This window comes from Telmatherina bonti (genome assembly GCF_933228915.1).
Source record: "Telmatherina bonti genome assembly, chromosome: 10".
Taxonomy (NCBI): Eukaryota; Metazoa; Chordata; class Actinopteri; order Atheriniformes; family Telmatherinidae; genus Telmatherina; species Telmatherina bonti.
This window is the reverse complement of record NC_136628.1, coordinates 19,979,109-19,999,397: the sequence shown is the minus strand read 5'-3', so window position 1 is coordinate 19,999,397 and position 20,289 is coordinate 19,979,109. Positions and strand designations below refer to the sequence as shown.

The following is a 20,289-nucleotide window of genomic DNA, read 5'->3' as shown; positions in this document are numbered from 1 at the left end:
GAGTGAAATATCAGGACCAGCCTGAGCCAAAAAGTCTCAATACACTCAAAATGCAAACTTCTACAACAGTTAAACACGACACAGAAAATTACACTAATCTGATGACCCTTTGAACTATTCAAAAACAGGAAGAAAATAAAAGGTTTTAAATAAAGGGGGATGCTGATCATAAAATGAGTTACAAACAACAGAAAATCAGTCATGTTAAAAAAAATGTGTATACATCCCACATTTAAAGAAAAAACAATTAATAAAAATCATTCTTTGACAAACATCATCAATAAATGTGCTGTCATCTTGGACCACAATACCTTTCACAATGTGTTTGCAAACTGGGGTTCTACAAAGAGTTTCTACAGTTCGTCTTGTAGATGCGTGTCCTGCAGCCAGTGTCTGTACAGAGCCACGGGGTCTATTTTCCAGTGCTTGTGGAAGGAAATGGCCTGCCTCATGGAAAGCAGTTGGTCTGAGTAATCGTGTGGTTGCGCCTAAAAGGTTGAACATAAATATCAGTCAGTGTGTGTAATGACTGTTGTTTTTGTGACTGTGAATGCTGTCAACTGCTGTATTTATCCAAGACTGCATGTTGCACACTTAAATAATACTGTTCTGATGGGCCTCATAATTCAGAATGCCGAAGCATCATCTGATTCTATAAAAAAGCTTAATATCTAAAATGTGACTCCCATGAAAAGCCAGACACTGTTTACTTACTTGGAAATATTTTTTTGGGAAATTTTATGTGTTTCTCCAGGATTGTTGCTATTATGAAATTTTGTGGTGAACATTTTGTCCATCTAACTCGTAAATTTTTGTTTATTTTTCCTTGTGGTATTTCTCAACTCTTTCTTGTCCTTACTGATGTCATTAGTGAACTTTTTTTTTTTAATATAAACCCATAAATGTGTGTGTGTAGTTTTCTACCTGATGAAACAGTGGACTGTGTGTTACAGGAACACCGAGGGAAGTGAAGCACCTTCCCAGCACCATGTCGTCAGGGGCGTCATCGCTATGGCAGCTACAGCCGCTGGAAAGCAGTCTGGACACTGCTGCCCGACTGAACACCATCCTATGTGTGCGCACATGTACACACACACACACACACACACACACACACACACACAAGTAAAAATGTGTGAAACTAATTACATAGTAAAGATACTGTCAAATTTACTGAGAACCAACTGTTGTCTTCGGTTCTTGAGCTTCTATTGTCATCATTAATTTCCAGTTTCAAGTTTTTTCTGCTTCCATGTTATGTCATGTTTTGTTTATCTGTTTTTCTCTAGTGTCATTATTGCTTCCACCTGCTCCCTGTTACATTAAGTATTTGGTCTTGTGTCTTTGTTCATCTGTATTTCATCTGTCTGCCTTGTGGCTTCCTCTGAGACTGATTTTGCCTTCAGTCTGTCCTGGATTCCCACTATATTGTTTTCTATCCTTTCCAGCCTTTGTTTATTTGCAGCCATTGGAGAGTTTATTAAAGTTTACATTTTGACTGAGTTTCCTCCTGCATTTGGGTCCTCTTCCAAAACTCCACTGTAACATTGATTAAAAACAGTACTGAGCATCTTAAATGTTAGCTTCCACAAAGGTTTTATGAAAACTCTAGCATTGAAAACAAACTAAATTTTGAACAATGTCTAAACTAAAACATTCAAAATGATATGTGTGACATTCTGCATTTGATTTGATCAAGCATCAAAGAAAATGGGATCTATAATTGACTAGAAATTATTTAATTTGTCATAAAAGCTGCAATGTAAATCTACAAGATATGGACACAGACTGAACAACAGCACAGTCCGCTAGCGGCACTGTCATGTGATGCTAAAGTCATATTAAAAACTTGTAGCAGTGCGATCATTTGCATGGTTTGCTGTTTCTGTTTTAAGTTTAGTTTAACTGTGACATTGGTAAAACAGTACATTACCAATACCGGGTGATGAGACCTAAAAGTTAGCTCATAGCAATTTTAGCTCCAATCATCAGCTACAAAACATTTGATGTTTTAAAGCAATAACTTTAAGCTTTCCTAAAAGATTCCTGGCAGCCATTGTGGAAAATATTGTTCCATTTATGAGATTTTAAGACAGAAAACATCAAATATCTTTCAGATTCATGCTTGATCTGAATGCATAATTCCAGTGAAATTGGTGTTGTAGCTCAATATTCATTCATTTATTCATTATTCTAAACGCTTAGTCTGATGAAGGGTCGCGGGGAAGCTGGAGCCTATCCCAGCAGTCTTTGGACGGAAGGCAGGGTACGCCCTGGACAGCTCGCCAGTCCATCGCAGGGCCACACAGAGACAAACAAACACTCACATGCACAGCCACTCCTATGGGCAATTTAGAGTAACCAGTTAACCTAACATGCATGTCTTTGGACGGTGGGAGGAAGCCTGGGGGGAACCCATGCATACACGGGGAGAACACGCAAACTTCACACAGAAAGGCCACTGTCCAAGCCGAGGATTAAACTAGCAACCTTCTTGCTGTGAGGCCGCAGTGCTGACCACCACGCCACCGTGCAGCCTGTAGTTCAACAATCAAACAAATAATGTCTTTCTGTATATAAATTAAAACAGAAACACTCCTTTTATTCCCATGTCTCACCCTCCTCCTCCTGTGATGTAGCTGTATCCCTTCTGAGCCAAGCCATAGCCATATCTCTCTCCTAGGCTCACAGCTTCCTTTGGGTCATAGCAACGCAGCAGTCGGCGCAACCGGGGTATGCTAGATATGGACAAAAAACAGCAGAAGAAGGTCAATGCATGTATCCCGCACTATACGAAAAGATATACAAATAAGGCTCATCCTAGGGGAAATGATCATTGCTTTATGTGAGTTTTAAGGTCTACTTTCAGCTATTTTGCTTAACAAAAGTTCACCTGGCTCTGAATTGAATAAACCGAAATCATTTCCAGCTGTCAATCAGTCACGCTTTCATAAAGCTAAACAGACTTTAAATTTGGAATGAACTAAAAACATCTGTGTGGGCGTACATAGAAACTTTTAGTAAAGAATAGCATCACACGAGATACCATACACGCACGCTAACCCAGAGGAGAGGGGTGGGTGAGAGAAGAGTTTGTATTTAAACCTTTTTTATGTCCCATTGAGATTACATGACCCCTTTTTAAGGGAACCCTGGACAAGACAGCTTCAACCTAATTTCCACTGCAGGCAGTAATTACTAAAACACCCATTCAAAAAGACAAAGAACATAAAAAACATAAAATATAAATCTAAGCGGAAAAAAGATGAAGCATAATTAGCTGAACAAGCAATCACAGACACTATGAAGTCAGCCTTCCAACTCTTTAAGATGTTTTTAAAAGCTCCAACTAAAATCATCTTCTGCAGTTTTGAGTCAGTCTTTTCCAGGCTGTGCTGTGCCAGGCAATACTTATATGTGTTACCAGGTAATACTTATATGTATTACCAGGCAATACATATAAGTATTGCCTGGTAAGTAAAAAAAAACACACAAAAAAACAGATGGTATACATGTATTATTTTTTATAGTCAATAAATAATTCAATAATACACTGCTAAAAAAAAAAATGAAAAGATCAACTAAACAGCACAATATAACTCCAAGTCAACCACACTTCTGTGAAATGGAACTGGCCACTTAGAAAGCAAAACTGACTGACAACCAATTTCACATGCTTGTGCAAATGGAATAGAGAACAGGTGGAAATTATAGACAATTGGCAAGACACACCAAATAAAGGAGTGGTTCTGCAGGTGGTGACCACAGCCCACTTCTCATTTTCGATGCTTTCTGGCTGATGGTTCGGTCACTTTTGAATGCTGGCAGTAATTCACGCTAGTGGTAGCATGAGATGGATTCTAGAACCCACACATGTGGCTCAGGTAGTGTAGCTCATCTGGGAGACAGGCCAGTACATCAGGAGACATGGAGGAGGCCGTGGGAGGGCAACAACCCAGCAGCAGGACCGTTACCTCCTTCTTTGTGCAAGGAGGAACAGGAGGAGCACTGCCAGAACCCTGCAGAATGGGCTCCAGCAGACCACAAATGTGCATGTGTCTGCTCAAACAGTCAGAAACAGACTCCATGAGGGTGATATGAGGGCCCGACACCAAGATTTGCCACTTGGCCACTGGCACCCTGTGTTCTTCACAGATGATAGCCGTTTCACACTAAGCACATGTGACAGAATCTGGAGACGGCGTGGAGAATGTTCTGCTGTCTTCAACATCCTCCAGCATGACTGGTTTGGCAGTGGTTCAGTAATGGTGTGGGGGGGGGGCATTTCTTTGTAGGCCCGTACAGCCCTCCGTGTGCTCGCCAGAGGCAGCCTGACTGCCATTAGGTACTGAGATGAGATCCTCAGACCCCTTGTGGGACCATATGCTGGTGCGGTTGGCCCTGGGTTCCTCCTAATGCAAGACAATGCTAGACCTCATGTGGCTGGAGTGTGTCAGCAGTTCCTGCAACATGAAGGCATTGATGTTATGGACTGGCTCGCCCGTTCCCCAGACCTGAATCTAATTGAGCACATCTGGGACATCATGTCTCGCTCCATCCACCAACACAAAGTTGCACCACAGACTGTCCAGGAGTTGGCAGATGCTTTAGTCCAGGTCTAGCAAGAGATTCCTCAGGAGAACATCTGCTGCCTCATCAGGAGCATGCCCAGGCCTTGTAGGGAGGTCATTCAGGCCTCCTGGACTGAGCCTCATTTTGACTTGTTTAAAGGACATTACATCAAAGTTGGATCAGCCTGTGGTGTGTTTTTCCACTTTCATCTTGAGTATAACTCCAAATTCACTAATGTAACCCATCTACAACGTGTTACATTAGTGTTCCCTTTTTTTTTGAGCAGTGTAAATAATGATAAATTTTAATGGCAACTAAACTAACAACCAATTATAAATATAAAAAACGAAATTTTTGGAAAATAGAAACTAAAACGTTGCTAGTATAATTCATAACGACACCATACCAAAAATATCACCAAAGAAATGCATTCTGCTGCAACCAATAAGCATATCTACTATATGAAACCTTATATTATTATTATCATTATCAATAATAATAATAATAATAATAATAATAATAATAATAATAATAATAATAATAATAATGTACTTTACATTTTAAATTAAATCCTTCAACAATGAGCAGGGTTAAAAATTACAATAAACAGAGAAAAAGAAAGAAACAATAACAGTAGAAACAGAAACAGTCTCAACAGTAATACAAATAAATAAAATGACCTATAAAACACTTTTCTCATATAAAAAATAGAATTAGCAATATAGACATTTAATATCTTAAAAAATGGAAGCAACTAACTGGAAGAGCAGTGATACTTTGCAGCTTACTAACTGTAATTTTCTATTTAGATTCACATATTTTCACCTTCCACAGTTAAACAGATACCATATATTTAGTCAAACAGATCAAAGGAAGATGGACTTAAAATACACAATACTCTTTGGACTGAAAAACAGATTAACTCAAAAGCATGCATTACCTGATGAAAAGCATGATAAAATGGTAGGGGAACTATCTTTCAACAAAGCCTTTTGAGTTGTGCTGCCTGCAATGTTTCTTTTTATATTCATAATATCATTTTCTTAGATTTGAGTAATCTCATTTCTTTTCCGTGGTGAAGGTTAAAACTAAATTTCATTATACATTACCTGATAAATGTATCATCGTCAACAACAAGCAACCAATCAGTCTTTGGCACAGCTTTACTTAGAAAACGCTTCAAGATGGCAAACGTCTTCCCACAGTGTCCTTTAAGGAGACAACATACAGAGAAAATCAATACAAAGAGAACACAGAGACTAAATAATCTGGTCACAGAAGTAATATATCAGTAATGCAAAATATATTTGTAAAATGGATGTGTGTTTGACTGATGCATAATAGATATTTCTTTCCTTCATCTTGAGATGGTCACAAGTAAAAAGAATCGTGATAAGTTCAGATTCTTTCTACTGAGTTACTTAATAGTCATAAGACCAGATAACGGGAGCCATGTGTTACTTGATTTAGTTCAGGATGATAAGCAATAAGTTTTAAAGAAACATTCATTGTGCTTCGATAAAACACAATCTGTGTCAGATCAGATATTTAGAACTAGCTAACAGGCCTGACTGAAGATTGATTTAACACCAAACTCATCACTGCCATTTACAAGCTTTGTTTCATACCAAACCATCAGCAATCATATCGGTTCCAACTACTGACAACACAATTGGCCTGCAGCTACTCCTCTTTAACTCTGCTCAAACATCAGAGACTGGTTTCATGCTACATGATGGTGCGTTTTACTGTTGGACTAACAATCTGATTGAAATGAAACGTTAAAAATCTAAAAAAGCAAAACAAAAATAACAACAACAGGAAAAAAATAGATGCAAACAATATCCCTTTAGAGCATGTGAAGGCTATATTAACACACTACTCAATAAAAGTTAGGGATTGTCAAAGGATCATGGCAGCAGGAGGTTAAGTGGTAAGACCCAAATCCAGGACTTAGAAGTTTGAAGTTTAAAGTGGAACTATTATGTGCATTTCAAGGTAATTTCTTTTTGTTTCTGAGCCCAGAAGGGCTGAGATTGATCGAGTTATTGTCACAAATCGCTTTACTTACTTCAGACCGACCCTCTCCGTAGACTGTCAGATCAGCCTGTGGGCAAAACGAGTGGATTGAAACTCTTCTGCATTAAGCCACGCCTCCCGCCACTGCACTACATCGGGAGCGCGCACCGCAACTGCTTTCGCCGTCATTGTAATATCTCATAAACAGAAGGATTAGGCTAATATGAACTCAATAAAAAACAAAATACAATGTCAACACACAGCATACAGCCCTACATGTTGGAACCTGAATCAGACCCTGAAAACGAAGTGGAAAACAGCAACCCACAGCAACGAATGCAGCAGGATGTCTCTCTTTGGTAAACTCACCAGCCATCATTGGAAATAACTTTATCCGACATTTTCCACCTGCCTGATGTATTTGTACATGCCCTTGTTAACCAGTAGAAGGTAACCAATTACCCAACCTTATCCCCCGGGACGTCACGAGTATTTTGAAGTAGAAAAAACTCTCTAAAACAACGTGTTTTTCGTCGCCATGGAAACCGAAACTCAAACATGCGTTTAGGTGATAAAAAACAGTGTCGTTCACATGTCTGATGAGGATTCAACACAGTAACACTGTAGAAAGCTCAGAAAACTCCAAATACCATAATAGCACCTGTGAGGGCAGCATGAGCTGCCACCCAGTAAAGGTCTGGTAACTTTCTTTTTTTTTCTTAATTATGTAAACACTTTAAAGATACTTTATCATTTTTCATATTATTAGCTGGGTTGACAGGGGGTTGACTAACTGGGTGCACACACTTAGTTAACTTATATTGTCACCTTGTTAATTTGGTTTATTTTGTCACCTTATTAATTTGCTTTGCTTTCAGTTAATATATTTTCCTTTTGAGTTGCCAGTTCCTTGGTGTTCCCAAGCCTGCCAAAGAAGAGTCCTGGCTGCACTGGAGCTCCTTAAATCAGGCTGAGGCAGAACCATCTTTTTTTATAGGAGGGAAGTATAGGAGGGGTTTAGGTTTTTCTATTGATTGTTTGTCAGTTGGTTTGTATTATTTAGGTATTTCAGATTGTTTAGTTTATTGTCTTAATTGATTATATGTAACACTTTCTGATAAGTTAAGTTTATGTTACAGTTGGTATATAGTATTGTCTCCCCCCTTGTGTGTCAGAATGGCCTGATCAGCCAGTATATATGTGTCCCTTGTGTGTCAGTTAGGGAGGTCAGTTAGTGTTTGAGTTCCTTATGTTAATACCTAGGTTGACGTTTGGTTTCTTTGACCTCTTTTATGGGCCCAAAGTTATTGCACTGAAAGACATATTTTGTTATTTCTGTTAAATAAATGTAGACATTATATTTTTCTAAAAACATTCCCTGTGCTTCTCTGGTTTTTCGGCTCGGTCCCTCACAGCACCCCTTTAATGGAAATCACGGCACATGCGGTGTTGTACAACAAATCTGTTGTAAATAAAAACAAAACTCAGATAAGAACTCAAGATTGGGTCGGCTCTATTTGCTGCCTGGGTGACCAAGCAGCCAGCTGGGTGAGTCGGGTTCTAGCTCCCTTTAAAACAGGAAATCAGTGGAAAGACCCACTCAGTTCCTAGCGAAAGCACCCACTTTTCAATTTAGTTGGCATATAATGTAAAAATATGTACTGACTTAATAAATAACGTGGAGTTGGGGAAGCCACAGTGTGCTAGAGTGTGATAAGGTGTGTTTTTAATTTGGTTAGGTTATATACTCTGATATCTACCATTTTTACTCCCCCCTTATCTCCCCCTTATACTGCTGTATCACTGCTTGTCGATATGCACCAACAATATTATTGTGTATTTTTGTATTCATGTGTGCGTATACTTGTGTGAATTATTTTTCATATAATAAATAAAGTTTATAATAAAGTTTTTGGTGGTGATTAGACACTTGGATATGTTAAAGCAACAAAATTGATTTTATTACCTTTCTTATTTTACAGTGTCAGAAACTTCTTGGAACTCTCACGGTTAAAATGTCCATTAAAAAAATGCTTTAAACTTATCGTATCTCAGTTTTTTTTCTGCTTTTTTCAAAAGTCACAAGAGTACCTTCAGATGAACAAACAACATTTGATTGATGTAAGACTTGCAACTCTTTATTTCCAGTTTAGCTTAACAAACTGTAAGTGGTGGGAATATAGAAAATATCAGTGTCATGTGTGGAGTATTTGTGTAGTCTTTAGTTCTGGTTTTTTGTTTTATTTTTTTTGTTTTATTTTATAGTTTTTCTTGTGATTTCTGTCTAGCTCCAGTTACTGTTCATAAGTTCACCTGGTTTCATTCCACCTGTGTGTTTCTGTGTGTATGAAAACCCCTTAGGTTTCAGTTTGACTTTGCCAGTTTATTGTTTTTCTCAACTAGTTTTCTTGGCTTCTTCATTTTAACAAGTCAAGGTATAATAAACATCTTTGTTCTGTATCCTGTTGGGTCCTCACCACTGCTCCATGACAGTCATGTGAAGTTAAAAAAGCCGGTACCATTTGGAAGATGACACAGGGCTGGATGAGGTACTTCAGATTTGCTAGATATAAAACCATATTGCTCTGAAGCCATACTTTTGAGCGTATTACTGCTATGCTGCTGTTCAGCTAATGCTGAGAAAATGCTTTGGAGATAACTGCTTAATTTACTCATTATCTATTCTCTTGTTTAGAAAAAAGAAATTCCATCATATGTGGGTGTGTGTGTGTGTGTGTGTGTGTGTGTGTGTGTGTGTGTGTGTGTGTGTGTATGTGGTTAATTGCTCAATTTGCACTGTAGAACCTTTTAAATTTTGTATCATTTCACAATGATAGTCATAAGAAGGTGGTCCAGAAGGAAAACGGATTTATGTAATGTGAATGCAGCAGTTAATCTGAAAGATCATTTACTGCAAGCTTGCCAGTGAAAAAGAGTTTGTACTGATAAGGTATGCTGCTTCATACTACTATTACTACTACTTCATCCTTTCTTCATCCTTTATGGTCATGGTAACATTATTAAAGTATTGATGCAAAGCAAGTTTTTCTTATTATTACCTTAAGTAAAATAAAAGATAAACAGCTTATGACGCTGAATTTTATAAACAGAAGTAAACTAAAGTGTTAGTAAGTGATAATCCAAGTTATTCATAATGTAGGGACCATTAATCTACACAGTGAAACAAATAAAACATCAACTAGTTTAAGTCAAAACCAACTAATGAATTGCATGATGCTATACAAATGATTTTTTATCAATTACATGTTAAAACCAAAGTTATGGATGCAGTAACAACCACTTTCATCACATAAAGTCACTCAAATAGGCAGCTCTATTCAAAATGCCCATCCTATTTATTACCATCTACTCACATGTTGTAAGCTAATGATTCTCATTAGGTTTGCAATATTTATCCACAGTCCAAACTTTTTAACTAAACTTTGTAATTGGACTCTTTTTGCAGATGGCTGGGTGATTTAACCCTTCCAGTTACAGCCTTTCATGTTTTAGATATGGCCCTACTTTAACACACCTGAATGAAATGAATGGCTCAGAAAGAGCTTCATGAGGAATTTCACTGATTGGAATCGCGTGTGTGTTGGAGCAACACATCTAAAACTTTCAGGTCAGTGGGTCCTGAGAATCTGGATTGAGACACACAGCTCTAAAGTAATCAGTAAATGCAGCAGATAAGCTCACCTCTCTCAGTATTAGGCACTCCTAGATTGATTGTGGGTACGGAGACATCAAGGACATCGCTATAATACTCTATAAACCCAGCGTCTTTCTCCCAGGTTGCTTTCACCACTGGTACTGCAATGAGAAAGAGAAGAAAGGTAAAATTAGGATGACATGATATGAGAGGAAATCAAAACCTCAAAGAACAAGGGGTCTCATTCATCAAGTTCTTCTTACGAATTTAAATAAATTTGATCATAAATTGTACTTCACAAGTTTATTAAATGAAAATCTTTCCTCTCAGACTGAACTAGATTATTATCTCTTGTAAATTAAAATGAAGGACCAGTTGGCCCTACTTCACTCAGAAAACACAAAAAAGCCCATGAAAGGTCAAGACTTAGAGGTCATTGCATGTACGAACGGACACAGATAGAGGTGAGACAAATGAGGAAAATAATAAATTTAAAGCTGAAAAAGGAATAATAAAGTGATATTTGACTGTCGTAATTCTAAAAGTTTTAAACAATTGCAGTGAGATTCAAATCAAATGAAACAGCTTCACGTGCAAACGTCTGATCATTCAAGAGTAAGTGGAAAACTGAAGAATTCATATTAATCACACTGCATGTTGTACCTTCAGTTTGCAAAGGAAATCAGCACCTGCTGGTATCTCTATATATCTATGTATCTATATAGCTATGTTGGATTTGATTAAACCTTCGGGTGAGTCAAAGTCGATCAGTGGATTGACTAACCAGACACCAGGACATAATTTTAATTTCCTAATAAATACAACTAATCATCATAATAAATAAGAGAAGATAGTTGTACAATTTCACTCACTAGATATCACGTTAAGCAGGTGATCCTGACAGTTTCAGGTGACTTAGACATTTATGGCATCACATTCTTGAGGTTGAGGGAACTTTACTGAAGTTGTTTTACAATGTACACACTATAAAAAAGCATGTAGGAGGGACTTACCCAATATGTTCATATGAACTGTTGGTGAATGGGGCCATTCTCTTTGAATTAAACCAACTCATAAAGAACTCTAGCCCCAATCTTGACAGTTACCAGTGCAGAATTAAAAGTCATTCAGTTATATAATATGTGTCATCAAATAATGGAAATTGCATTATCTGTGACAAAGCTTCGAGATTATGACTCTCATTTACAGTACACTCAAAGAAAATGAGTTTTGATCCACTGAAAATGGGACCAATAAAACATTCATTTATTCTTGAACACATTCACTAATTAGCTGCATGAGGAGGGAACACTGTGACACTATGCTATGCAGAAAAGCTAATTACACATTCTACATTCCACTTCTGATTATGTTAATTGCTTCAAAATATCCCATCCATAACTGCTGGCTTATTTTGACCCTCAAAAAAGACATGAGTGTTTTGGATAATTACACTGGCTGTTGCACTTCCAGCACTCAGTTTAGATGAGATTTTGGAATCAAACAGGTAGTTCCCACCTGACAGATTAACTAAAGATGAATGATGACCAGACTGTTAAGCAACCAAATGGAAAAAAAAGGCAGTTGCATGTAAAAAGTCATGGTGAGGCTAAATGTCCTGCAGTCTCCATTTTGAGCCCATGATTTTTGAGAAACTGGACAAAGACCCATACATGTGGTTTTGTAATTCATTTAAACTTCAATCACTGTATACAGGAGATATGTAGGAATGGGAAAATCGAATAAAAAAAAAATCAAATATTGGGATTATTTGCTTCACAATTTTAAAAACTGTTTTGGTTTTTTTTTTTATTAAAAAAAAGTTTTTGGTTTTTTTTTAAATGAATGAAAATAATCCATTATGAATTTTTTGTAATTTTTATTGTTTTTATTGATCTTTTTACTTGTCTTCTTGGGCATTATAGCAGCAGAATAAAGGTCTGGCTACTGTGTTGTTTGTTTTCCTAATTAAAATTAAGAAAAAAAAGAAAGAGCAAAAAATTCATTCATACATTTTTCTAACCTCCTAATCCAATTCAGGGTCGCGGAGAAGCTGGAGCCGATCCCAGCAATCTGGGCAAAAGGCAGAGTACACCCTGGACAGCTCGCCAGTCCATCGCAGGGCCACACAGAGACAAACAACCATTCACACTCACTCCTATGGGCAATTTAGAGTAACCAATTAACCTTACATGCATGTCTTTGGACGGTGGGAGGAAGCCGGAGTACCAGGAGAGAACATGCAAACTCCGCACAGAAAGGCCACTGTCCAAACTTTGCCCCAGCCAAGGATCGAACCAGCGACCTTCTTGCTGTATACAGCACATATCAAAGAATTGTGAGAATCGCAATTTAAATTGAATTGGCACCCAAAAAATCAGAATCAAATCAAATCTGGACACAAGCATATGGTCACAGCCCTAGAAATATGTATGCCGTTAGATTTCATTTGTTAGGTTCAGTACAAGTGTAACAAATGGTTTAGAATCTGAGGGTGGATTGCATCGTTTTCCATGTGGTGTGTCTCTGTCTCATCTTTGTTTTCAACCTTTTTCCATTTCCTTTCTGTTCTCTTTCTGTCTTATTCTGACCCTCCAGTGAATTCCAGCAGTATGTAAATTCCATAAGAAGCAATTATTCACAATAAACAAAAAAAATATAAATTCAGATTGTCAGGAAAAGCTTTATATGTATAAAGCTCCTCTTGGCAAAGCAAATTTGCACAACACAGCAGCCAAACCATCATTCTGCCTGCTTTAATGCTGAACAAGGCAAGTTAAAAAAAAAAAAAAAAGGAAGGAAGTAAACAAAGTAAACAAATCTAGAATTTATTGCCAGCAACACAACTCACACAGTTATGCTTTCAAATCAGGTAAGAGTTGACAGAATAAACTCTGGGACTCTTTGAGGGGAATCTGTGTCCATGCCCTTTGAAGTCAAACCTATTAAAACTGGGGAGTAAGTTTTTATTATATTATTTTATTTATTTATTATTTTTAATCTAAGTCTTTAGTTGTCCCTTTAACAAAATGTGAACTTTTTTTCTTTCTTTTAACCATTTATTACTTTTTATAGTCCAAATTAATCTAGTATTGTGTTCTGCTTCCTGGTATCCGTTATGGACAGGAGACAAGTATTAAATTGGGCAACAGGGTTTTGAGCAAAGTTTCAGCCATTAAGTGGCGTAAAAAGCCTCAGAGTAAGTGGGTTGATAAGTGGTAAGAATCAGTAAGTGGTTGTTCTGATTTTCCTTCATATTTCCTTCCATTTTCAGTGAGGCAAATCTGGACTGCACACACTGTGTACAAAGTCACTGTGAGTCATGCAGAAATATGTCTGGCATAATGCTGCGGAAATAACAACAAAAATGCCAGGAAAAGATGTGGGCTGGATGTTAGCATCACATACCCCTTAATGCATATTCAAACCATCCATGCCATCATAGCTCACTAACCCCAATTGTTTTGCATTGTTTGCTTACAGCATCCTTACATTCAGCACACATTCTGCTTTTATGTGCTGATCTCCACAACCACCACTGTGAAATATTTTTTTTCCGCAACTGTCACTCTCACTCAGGCATCAAAATCAGAATAATCACACACACCTCGATCTGAGTGAAATTTTTGACAAGTTTTCACAGCAACAAATATGTTGTTCTTTGATACTGGATCCCCCTAGAAAAGAGAAGGAAAAACAATGTGTTTTATGCATTTGATATAGGTTTTTTTTAAAAAGGAAAAAAAAAAAGCCACTTAACAGTAAAATATGATCATTCAGAGACTGTTCAAGGTTGGAGTTTATCACTGATGCTATGCTGAAAACAATATGTTGTTACTCTCCTCACTCTTGAAGAAAAATCACTTGCAAGTTTAATCTTTTAATTCTTTTGTCCTGACTCAAGGAAATGGAAGTAGATAAAGCAGAAATCTTAGACTAATCCCAAGCCCCCGAAGGATATATGCCATTTCCAACTGACACTGAGTAAGGACAAGTCATAAACAAACCTTTGAAACACAACCTATCTAGAAAGATTTGAAAAAAAAAATCTAATTTATTAATTGGTTAATTGATTCCTTCCATGCAAAAGCTCTTTAATATGAGTTGTCTCTTGTAGTTATTTTTACTAGTCTGTGCAAAATACTTCCACCACTAGTTGTACACGAGGCTACTAATGCAGTCTCTGTTATATGTGATATTGGACAGAAACTTGAGTTATTTGTGGATATTTTATAGCTTAAAACACAAAAAACATATATTACAATAAATAAAATACAATAAATCATAGATGTGTGTGATTTGTTTATATAGCCAGTCATTTTTATTTTACAAAAAAAAAATTAGAGCATGTACATCGACCGCATGAAGGATCCTCTATCTCTGATCCTCTATCAGCTGCAAGAATTGACACCACGACTCACACTACTCTGTAGGGACATTTAAAGTTTTGCCATTGTGACTATTCTTCTCACACATGATATTAAATAGGAAGCCTTTCCTTGTTACATATGTTGTTAAACAATGCTCTTCATGACATTAACACATAAAAAAAAAACCAGTAACACATATTTATATATTGTAACAGATCGTTACAAGTCCTTCCCTTACTATGAATTCAACAGTATTAAAATACGCCTCAATTGTTTCAGAGGCTGAAAAAGTAGGTAAAATGTAACTTCAAAAGGTTTCAATTGGTCAGTTTTTACTACTAATGTTTAGTCTTTTCCTCCTGAGAATATAATTTTTCCTATTTAACATGTTTTACGTACACAGTTGGACAGGTAGGTTGTAAATGTGGTTACACAGTCCTCTCTTGGCTCTGTACAAAACTCTGGAACGGCTGTCAGCTCTGGGCCTTTTCCTTCTTCCCAAATATACAAAGCAATCTAAAAAGAAAAAAAATCCACACAGACAAATGAGGGCTTTTTGGATTAAAAGTTAAAACTGTGGCAGGAGATTGTGACATCTGTAATGAAGACTAATGTTACCATTTATAAAAAAAAAAAAAAAAATCATTTGAAAAGTGCTATGTCTCTCTCTCTCTCTCACACACACACACACACACACACACACACACACACACACACACACACAAATGCAGTTTCTAAGTTGTCTCCAAGTGATTTGAAAGAGGAAACAGTTGAAAAATAAAATAATCGTGCAATGCATTTCAATACTATGAGTTCATTTAAATTTGTAGAAAAAGGACTGATGGCATGAATTAATGTCTGCAGTGAGTCTGGACAACAGACGAAGTAGAAGACACGAGCGTCTGCATTAATTAAATGAGAAGAAGGATCAGATGAATATCACTGCAGCACAGAATCTTGCTTTAGCAGGAGAAAAACACTCAGTTGCTGTCGAAATGCCTTACATACACACTCTATAAACATCGGTACTCAATTAAAAGCATTACAAATAAAACAAAGAGGACACATCTCCCCACTATGGCTGCAAATGGCAGAACTAATGTAGTTTTGAGGACGTGTTTCAGGAGGGACGTGAGATCTTAGCTAATACAACCGCCTGCAACGCTCCAACAGTTGGTTAAGAGAACCACAGCAGGTTCAGTGCCGGGGGGTTTAAGCTGTCAGAAATAAGAAATCTATAGGCCGCAATGGCCTGCCATCCATGCTTCAAAATAACGATGTGTTAGACCTCACTACTGCTTTTGTCATATTTTCCACCAGTCTTTAGTCACACTGACCTTGTTGACTTGAAATAAAAGAAAAACTTTTTTTTTTCTGTGAATCCAATCCAGTCCCGGTTTATTTATGAAGGACTTTAAAGCCACCATGTGGAGCAAAGTGCTGTACAGAATAAAAGCTCAGTGAATAAAATTAATTAAAGCCAATAAAACCAATAAAATCAAACAAGTAAATCATCAAATCTGGCTGTTAACAATTCTTCAGACCAACAGCACTTAACATTTGTGGTTATGAAATGTTTTGAAAAGATGAACATAAGCATGCTTAAGACAGATATTGCTTCAAAACTAGATAATAGACCCACTGTAGAGTTAAAGGATGCTGGAACAAGTATGATACTTGCATTTAGAAGGCATCTGGAAGTCTCCACAACTTGGGCCCAGCTCCTATTTCATAAATTCTTCTAAACTATGGGTGGCCAAAGTGGGGCCCGCGGGCCACAATCAGCCCACCAGCACTTTGCTTTTGGCTCGGTAGTTGTTGTTTATATACCCTATGGAGCTTAAAGAAAAGAAAATACTTTCAGTGTCATGAACTTCCAACAAGACCAGACTCAGAGGGACCCTGACTAACTGACTGACACCTCAATGACATACTCATGTTGTCATTGAGCCAGTTGCAACCTAACATGGAGAGACTGGTAATGTCCATGTCCCACTAAGTATCAGCAACTTGCCTTGTTCAACATGTACTGTTTCTTGTTGTTGACGTGTTGCACTTGTTTGCCGTTTAGTGGCTATAAATATTGTTTCTTGCCCTTCTAACTATGGCTTTATTGTTCTCATGCTACATTGATTATTTATGCGACATTTTATTTGCCCAGATCTGAAAGAATACTCTATATTAGTTATTGGACAATAATTAAAATAACTTCATGCATTTACTTGTGTTTCATCCTTAAAGATGCAGCATTTGGCTCGTGGCTCACTGGATCATTTTCAGTTTGGCTCTTGGAGGCAAAAAATTTGGGCACCCCTGTCCTAAACATTCAACAATATTGCCACATATCTTAAAGCCAAGATCTTTAACAACATTTAGATCCTTCTATAATTAAATGGTTTCATTCTTTTTTTAACAGGCCCCCGTAGGTGAGAGAAAATATGCCCCTTCTGTAAGGTCAAACACTGCACCACAACGTTAACGTTATTCGGCTTTCCTCTTCTTACTACCGAGTGCAAGTAACAGTAATAACTGTAGAAGCACTCCACCTTATAATTACATCAACAAATTTTAAGATGGTACAGTGATTTTAACTTTGTTCCATGTGTTGACTGTGTCCTTCAGTGTGCCTCCAAGAAACTGATACCTTTAAGGTCTGGTTTAACAGCGCTCATCTCATTTTTAATTTTCAAAACAGCAAGAAGAATTTATTTAACTTGAAAAAGTTTGGAGTCCATGACCTGGTTATAATCAGTGAACCTTTACTTTGAAATATTTGGGCACACTGGTGGAGTATGACTTTAAATTTAGCGCACTCCTTTGGTAAGTTAGCATCAATTGGTGGGTGTGAGTGCTGGTGTCATGTGGATATTTTATACTGGATCTGGACTGGCAGCTTACATGGAATGTATTGTCAAGCAAACACTTAAAATGATTAAAACACCGACAGAAGTAATGGGTGAAAATGACCATGTTTCCCATTCAGATCATTGATCAAAGCACTGTTGTCATACCTGTTTACTGGATAATTAATGACCGTTATCACATCCTGTTCCACAAATTTGAACCCCTGTTATATTACAGATTACTCCATAATGCAGAATCAAAAATTTCAAACCCTGTAATTATTTTTTACTCTTTATTTACTCTTTTTGCAAATGGATAAACTAGAAACCTCACAAAGAAAATTGCTTAAAAAAAAAAATCATACAGCCTGATCTACAAAGATGTTTTAAAGAGTGAGTTATGGCCTGTGCACAGCAGCTGTAACACACATTCACAAACTCACACTAGAGCTCCCACATTGATGACATAATAAAACCTTTCAGCAGCTGTAGGCATGGATCACTGCAAGAGACAAAAGAGCTTTTCTGCTACAGTCAATCACCGGGGGAGTACTGCTTATCACTGTTGTAAATCTGTCTTTCATCGCAGCAGGCATCGTGACAGATGACACTAATGTTTCTTTTCACAGCTGTTGTAGCGGTACAAAGCGTACAGGTCTTAACAGAAATTATCACGTTTGAATAAAATATGGAAAATGACTGAGACTCAGAAAACTGTTGGAAAATGTTTTAAGTACCTCATGTTTCAGGTCAATGGTAAAGTCTGATTTGAGATTATCATGTTGGATCCGCACAGCGAGTCTGAAAAAAGACATGAGAGTAAAAGCAAGGAACCAAATAGCAGTCGTGTGCCTCACTTGTTTAAGACAATAGGTAGATAGGTAGACAGGTAGACAGACAGACAGCTTTTTATGTGAACTAGGATGTCCTCTGAAACCTTTCTGAAACAATGATGAGAAAGTTCAGGAAAAAAAGTGTGAAAAAAGAGAGAATGTGTGACACATTTTCTGCACAAACACTCTCACACCTGTGGTACAGCGGTACACTGAGAGCCCAGCCTGCTGCAGGATCAGGATAACCGAAGGAACTGGGGTCTTCAGAGAAGGCGTAATGATGAATGATGGAAGCTTCGTTGTCATGGAGACGCTTACCCAAAAACCATTCCTGTGAACAGTAAAATGGGAAAGAAAAATACTCAGTTAATTTTCATGACGCACATCATGTTGTTCAGCACCAACTGGCTGAAGACTGTTTAATAAATGGGAAACAGTCAGTGTTGTTGTAAAAAATGTTTTTGTGTGTGTGTGAACATCACCTTTTGGACTGGATATCGGTTTAGGACCTGTAGCAGAGCTGGCAGTTTAACAGTAGTTTCCTCTTCAATGAAAAACAACCAGGATGCCAACTGACCATAAGCAGCGGTGAGGCTGAAGAGATCAACAAACAGCTACTTTTAATTCTCTGTGCTTCCAACAAAGGTATTATTACACTAACCGTTCGGCTTTATTCTATTGTTGATCGAGCTGACTTGTATTTTACAGCCACATGTGCTTAACACTCACTGCAGAAGTGTAGGAAGGATACTCCAGTCTCCTTCATAATCTGAGAGCTCATGGAGGAGGAGAACAATTGGTACTCCCTGCACAAAACAAATAGGAGTTTTAAGAAACACCCACCATCGTCTTATTTATGGATTCAGAAATCAATGTGTTGCAAATGCCGTTGTGTGTGCACCCAAGTACTGCTAACTTCCGTCTCCTAATATGTATTAGCGTTTTTGCAAAACTTTTCCCTTTCCCTATAATAGGTCTCTCCCTAAAAAAAAAAAGAAGAGAGAGAGAATGAAAAAAAACATTAATTGGAATCTAATTTAAAATGTGATTATTCACATACACTTATGTGATTATTCACATAAGACTATTCATATCCTCCTGACTACCAGGAAAAAAAATGTGTAACTACAAATGTCCACTACGGAGGACATTGCCCACAAATGAGGTACCATTTAAAAGCACTAAATGTCGTCTTTAAAGACCAAAAGGTGTTAGTTCTGTAGCATTTAGGGAGATGAAAATATTTAGGTTCACAAAGGTCCTCCACAGAGGACAAATTGAACTACTGGTAGTCAGGAGGATATAGTTTTTAAAAATTTAAGGTTTTTTACCACTAGGTATAATTTGTAAATGTCAAAATTGTAAAAATAGGATGTTTAACATACTGTATTCAAATAAAAAGTTTGTACCCTGCAGAAATAGTTAAAAGTCAGTATATAAGTGCCATAGATGCCAATCTCCAAAGAAAGGCTATATAAAACTGAACAGTCATGGTTAATGTGGAAAGAGGCTAAATTTGTCACACAAAAAATCTTTTAAAAAAATCTCTTTGATCCCTGGCTTTAATCAGACATGTCTTCACATCATTGGGTGTTATTTCAACTGGAAAACTGTTATTCATATCAAATCATCACAGATTGTTTCATATCCTAACTTGACAGATTTTTGAAAGCCTGGATTGATGACCAAAGCATCCTACCAGGCAGAGGCCCAGACATTCCAACAAAACATAGAATGGCGACAAATACATCCAGAGTCTGACACATAAAATGGGAAAGATTAGATGGAAAATTCCACAGACATACAAAAAAAGGAGAATAAAACAAGCCAAATAATGACAAAGCAACCCAAAATAACAAAACTGTGTTACACAAAATGACCATAAGGTGACTGGATGATGCAGAACTTCTGAAATAAACATTGTTGGAGTTACCAAGCAACCACACCTCTAATGTATGTAGTTTGTGCCTTTTTTTAATTTCAGTAGAAGAGTGTAG

General features: G+C 37.3%; 1 protein-coding gene across 1 annotated transcript in view; it reads right to left on the bottom strand.

Annotated features, from left to right (window-relative positions):
* Nucleotides 1–353: 353 nt before the first annotated feature.
* b3glctb (beta 3-glucosyltransferase b) overlaps nucleotides 354–20,289 on the bottom strand; it is a gene marked incomplete at both ends in the record, with an annotated part of 28,308 nt that continues 8,372 nt past the window's right edge. The window contains 11 exons of the mRNA XM_079247378.1: nucleotides 354–488; nucleotides 925–1,069; nucleotides 2,619–2,738; nucleotides 5,682–5,781; nucleotides 10,294–10,407; nucleotides 13,854–13,923; nucleotides 15,016–15,132; nucleotides 18,197–18,260; nucleotides 18,487–18,623; nucleotides 18,775–18,886; nucleotides 19,022–19,098. Of these exons, the coding sequence (XP_079103504.1) occupies nucleotides 354–488; nucleotides 925–1,069; nucleotides 2,619–2,738; nucleotides 5,682–5,781; nucleotides 10,294–10,407; nucleotides 13,854–13,923; nucleotides 15,016–15,132; nucleotides 18,197–18,260; nucleotides 18,487–18,623; nucleotides 18,775–18,886; nucleotides 19,022–19,098 (1,191 nt within the window). The remainder of the gene's footprint in view (nucleotides 489–924; nucleotides 1,070–2,618; nucleotides 2,739–5,681; nucleotides 5,782–10,293; nucleotides 10,408–13,853; nucleotides 13,924–15,015; nucleotides 15,133–18,196; nucleotides 18,261–18,486; nucleotides 18,624–18,774; nucleotides 18,887–19,021; nucleotides 19,099–20,289) is intronic.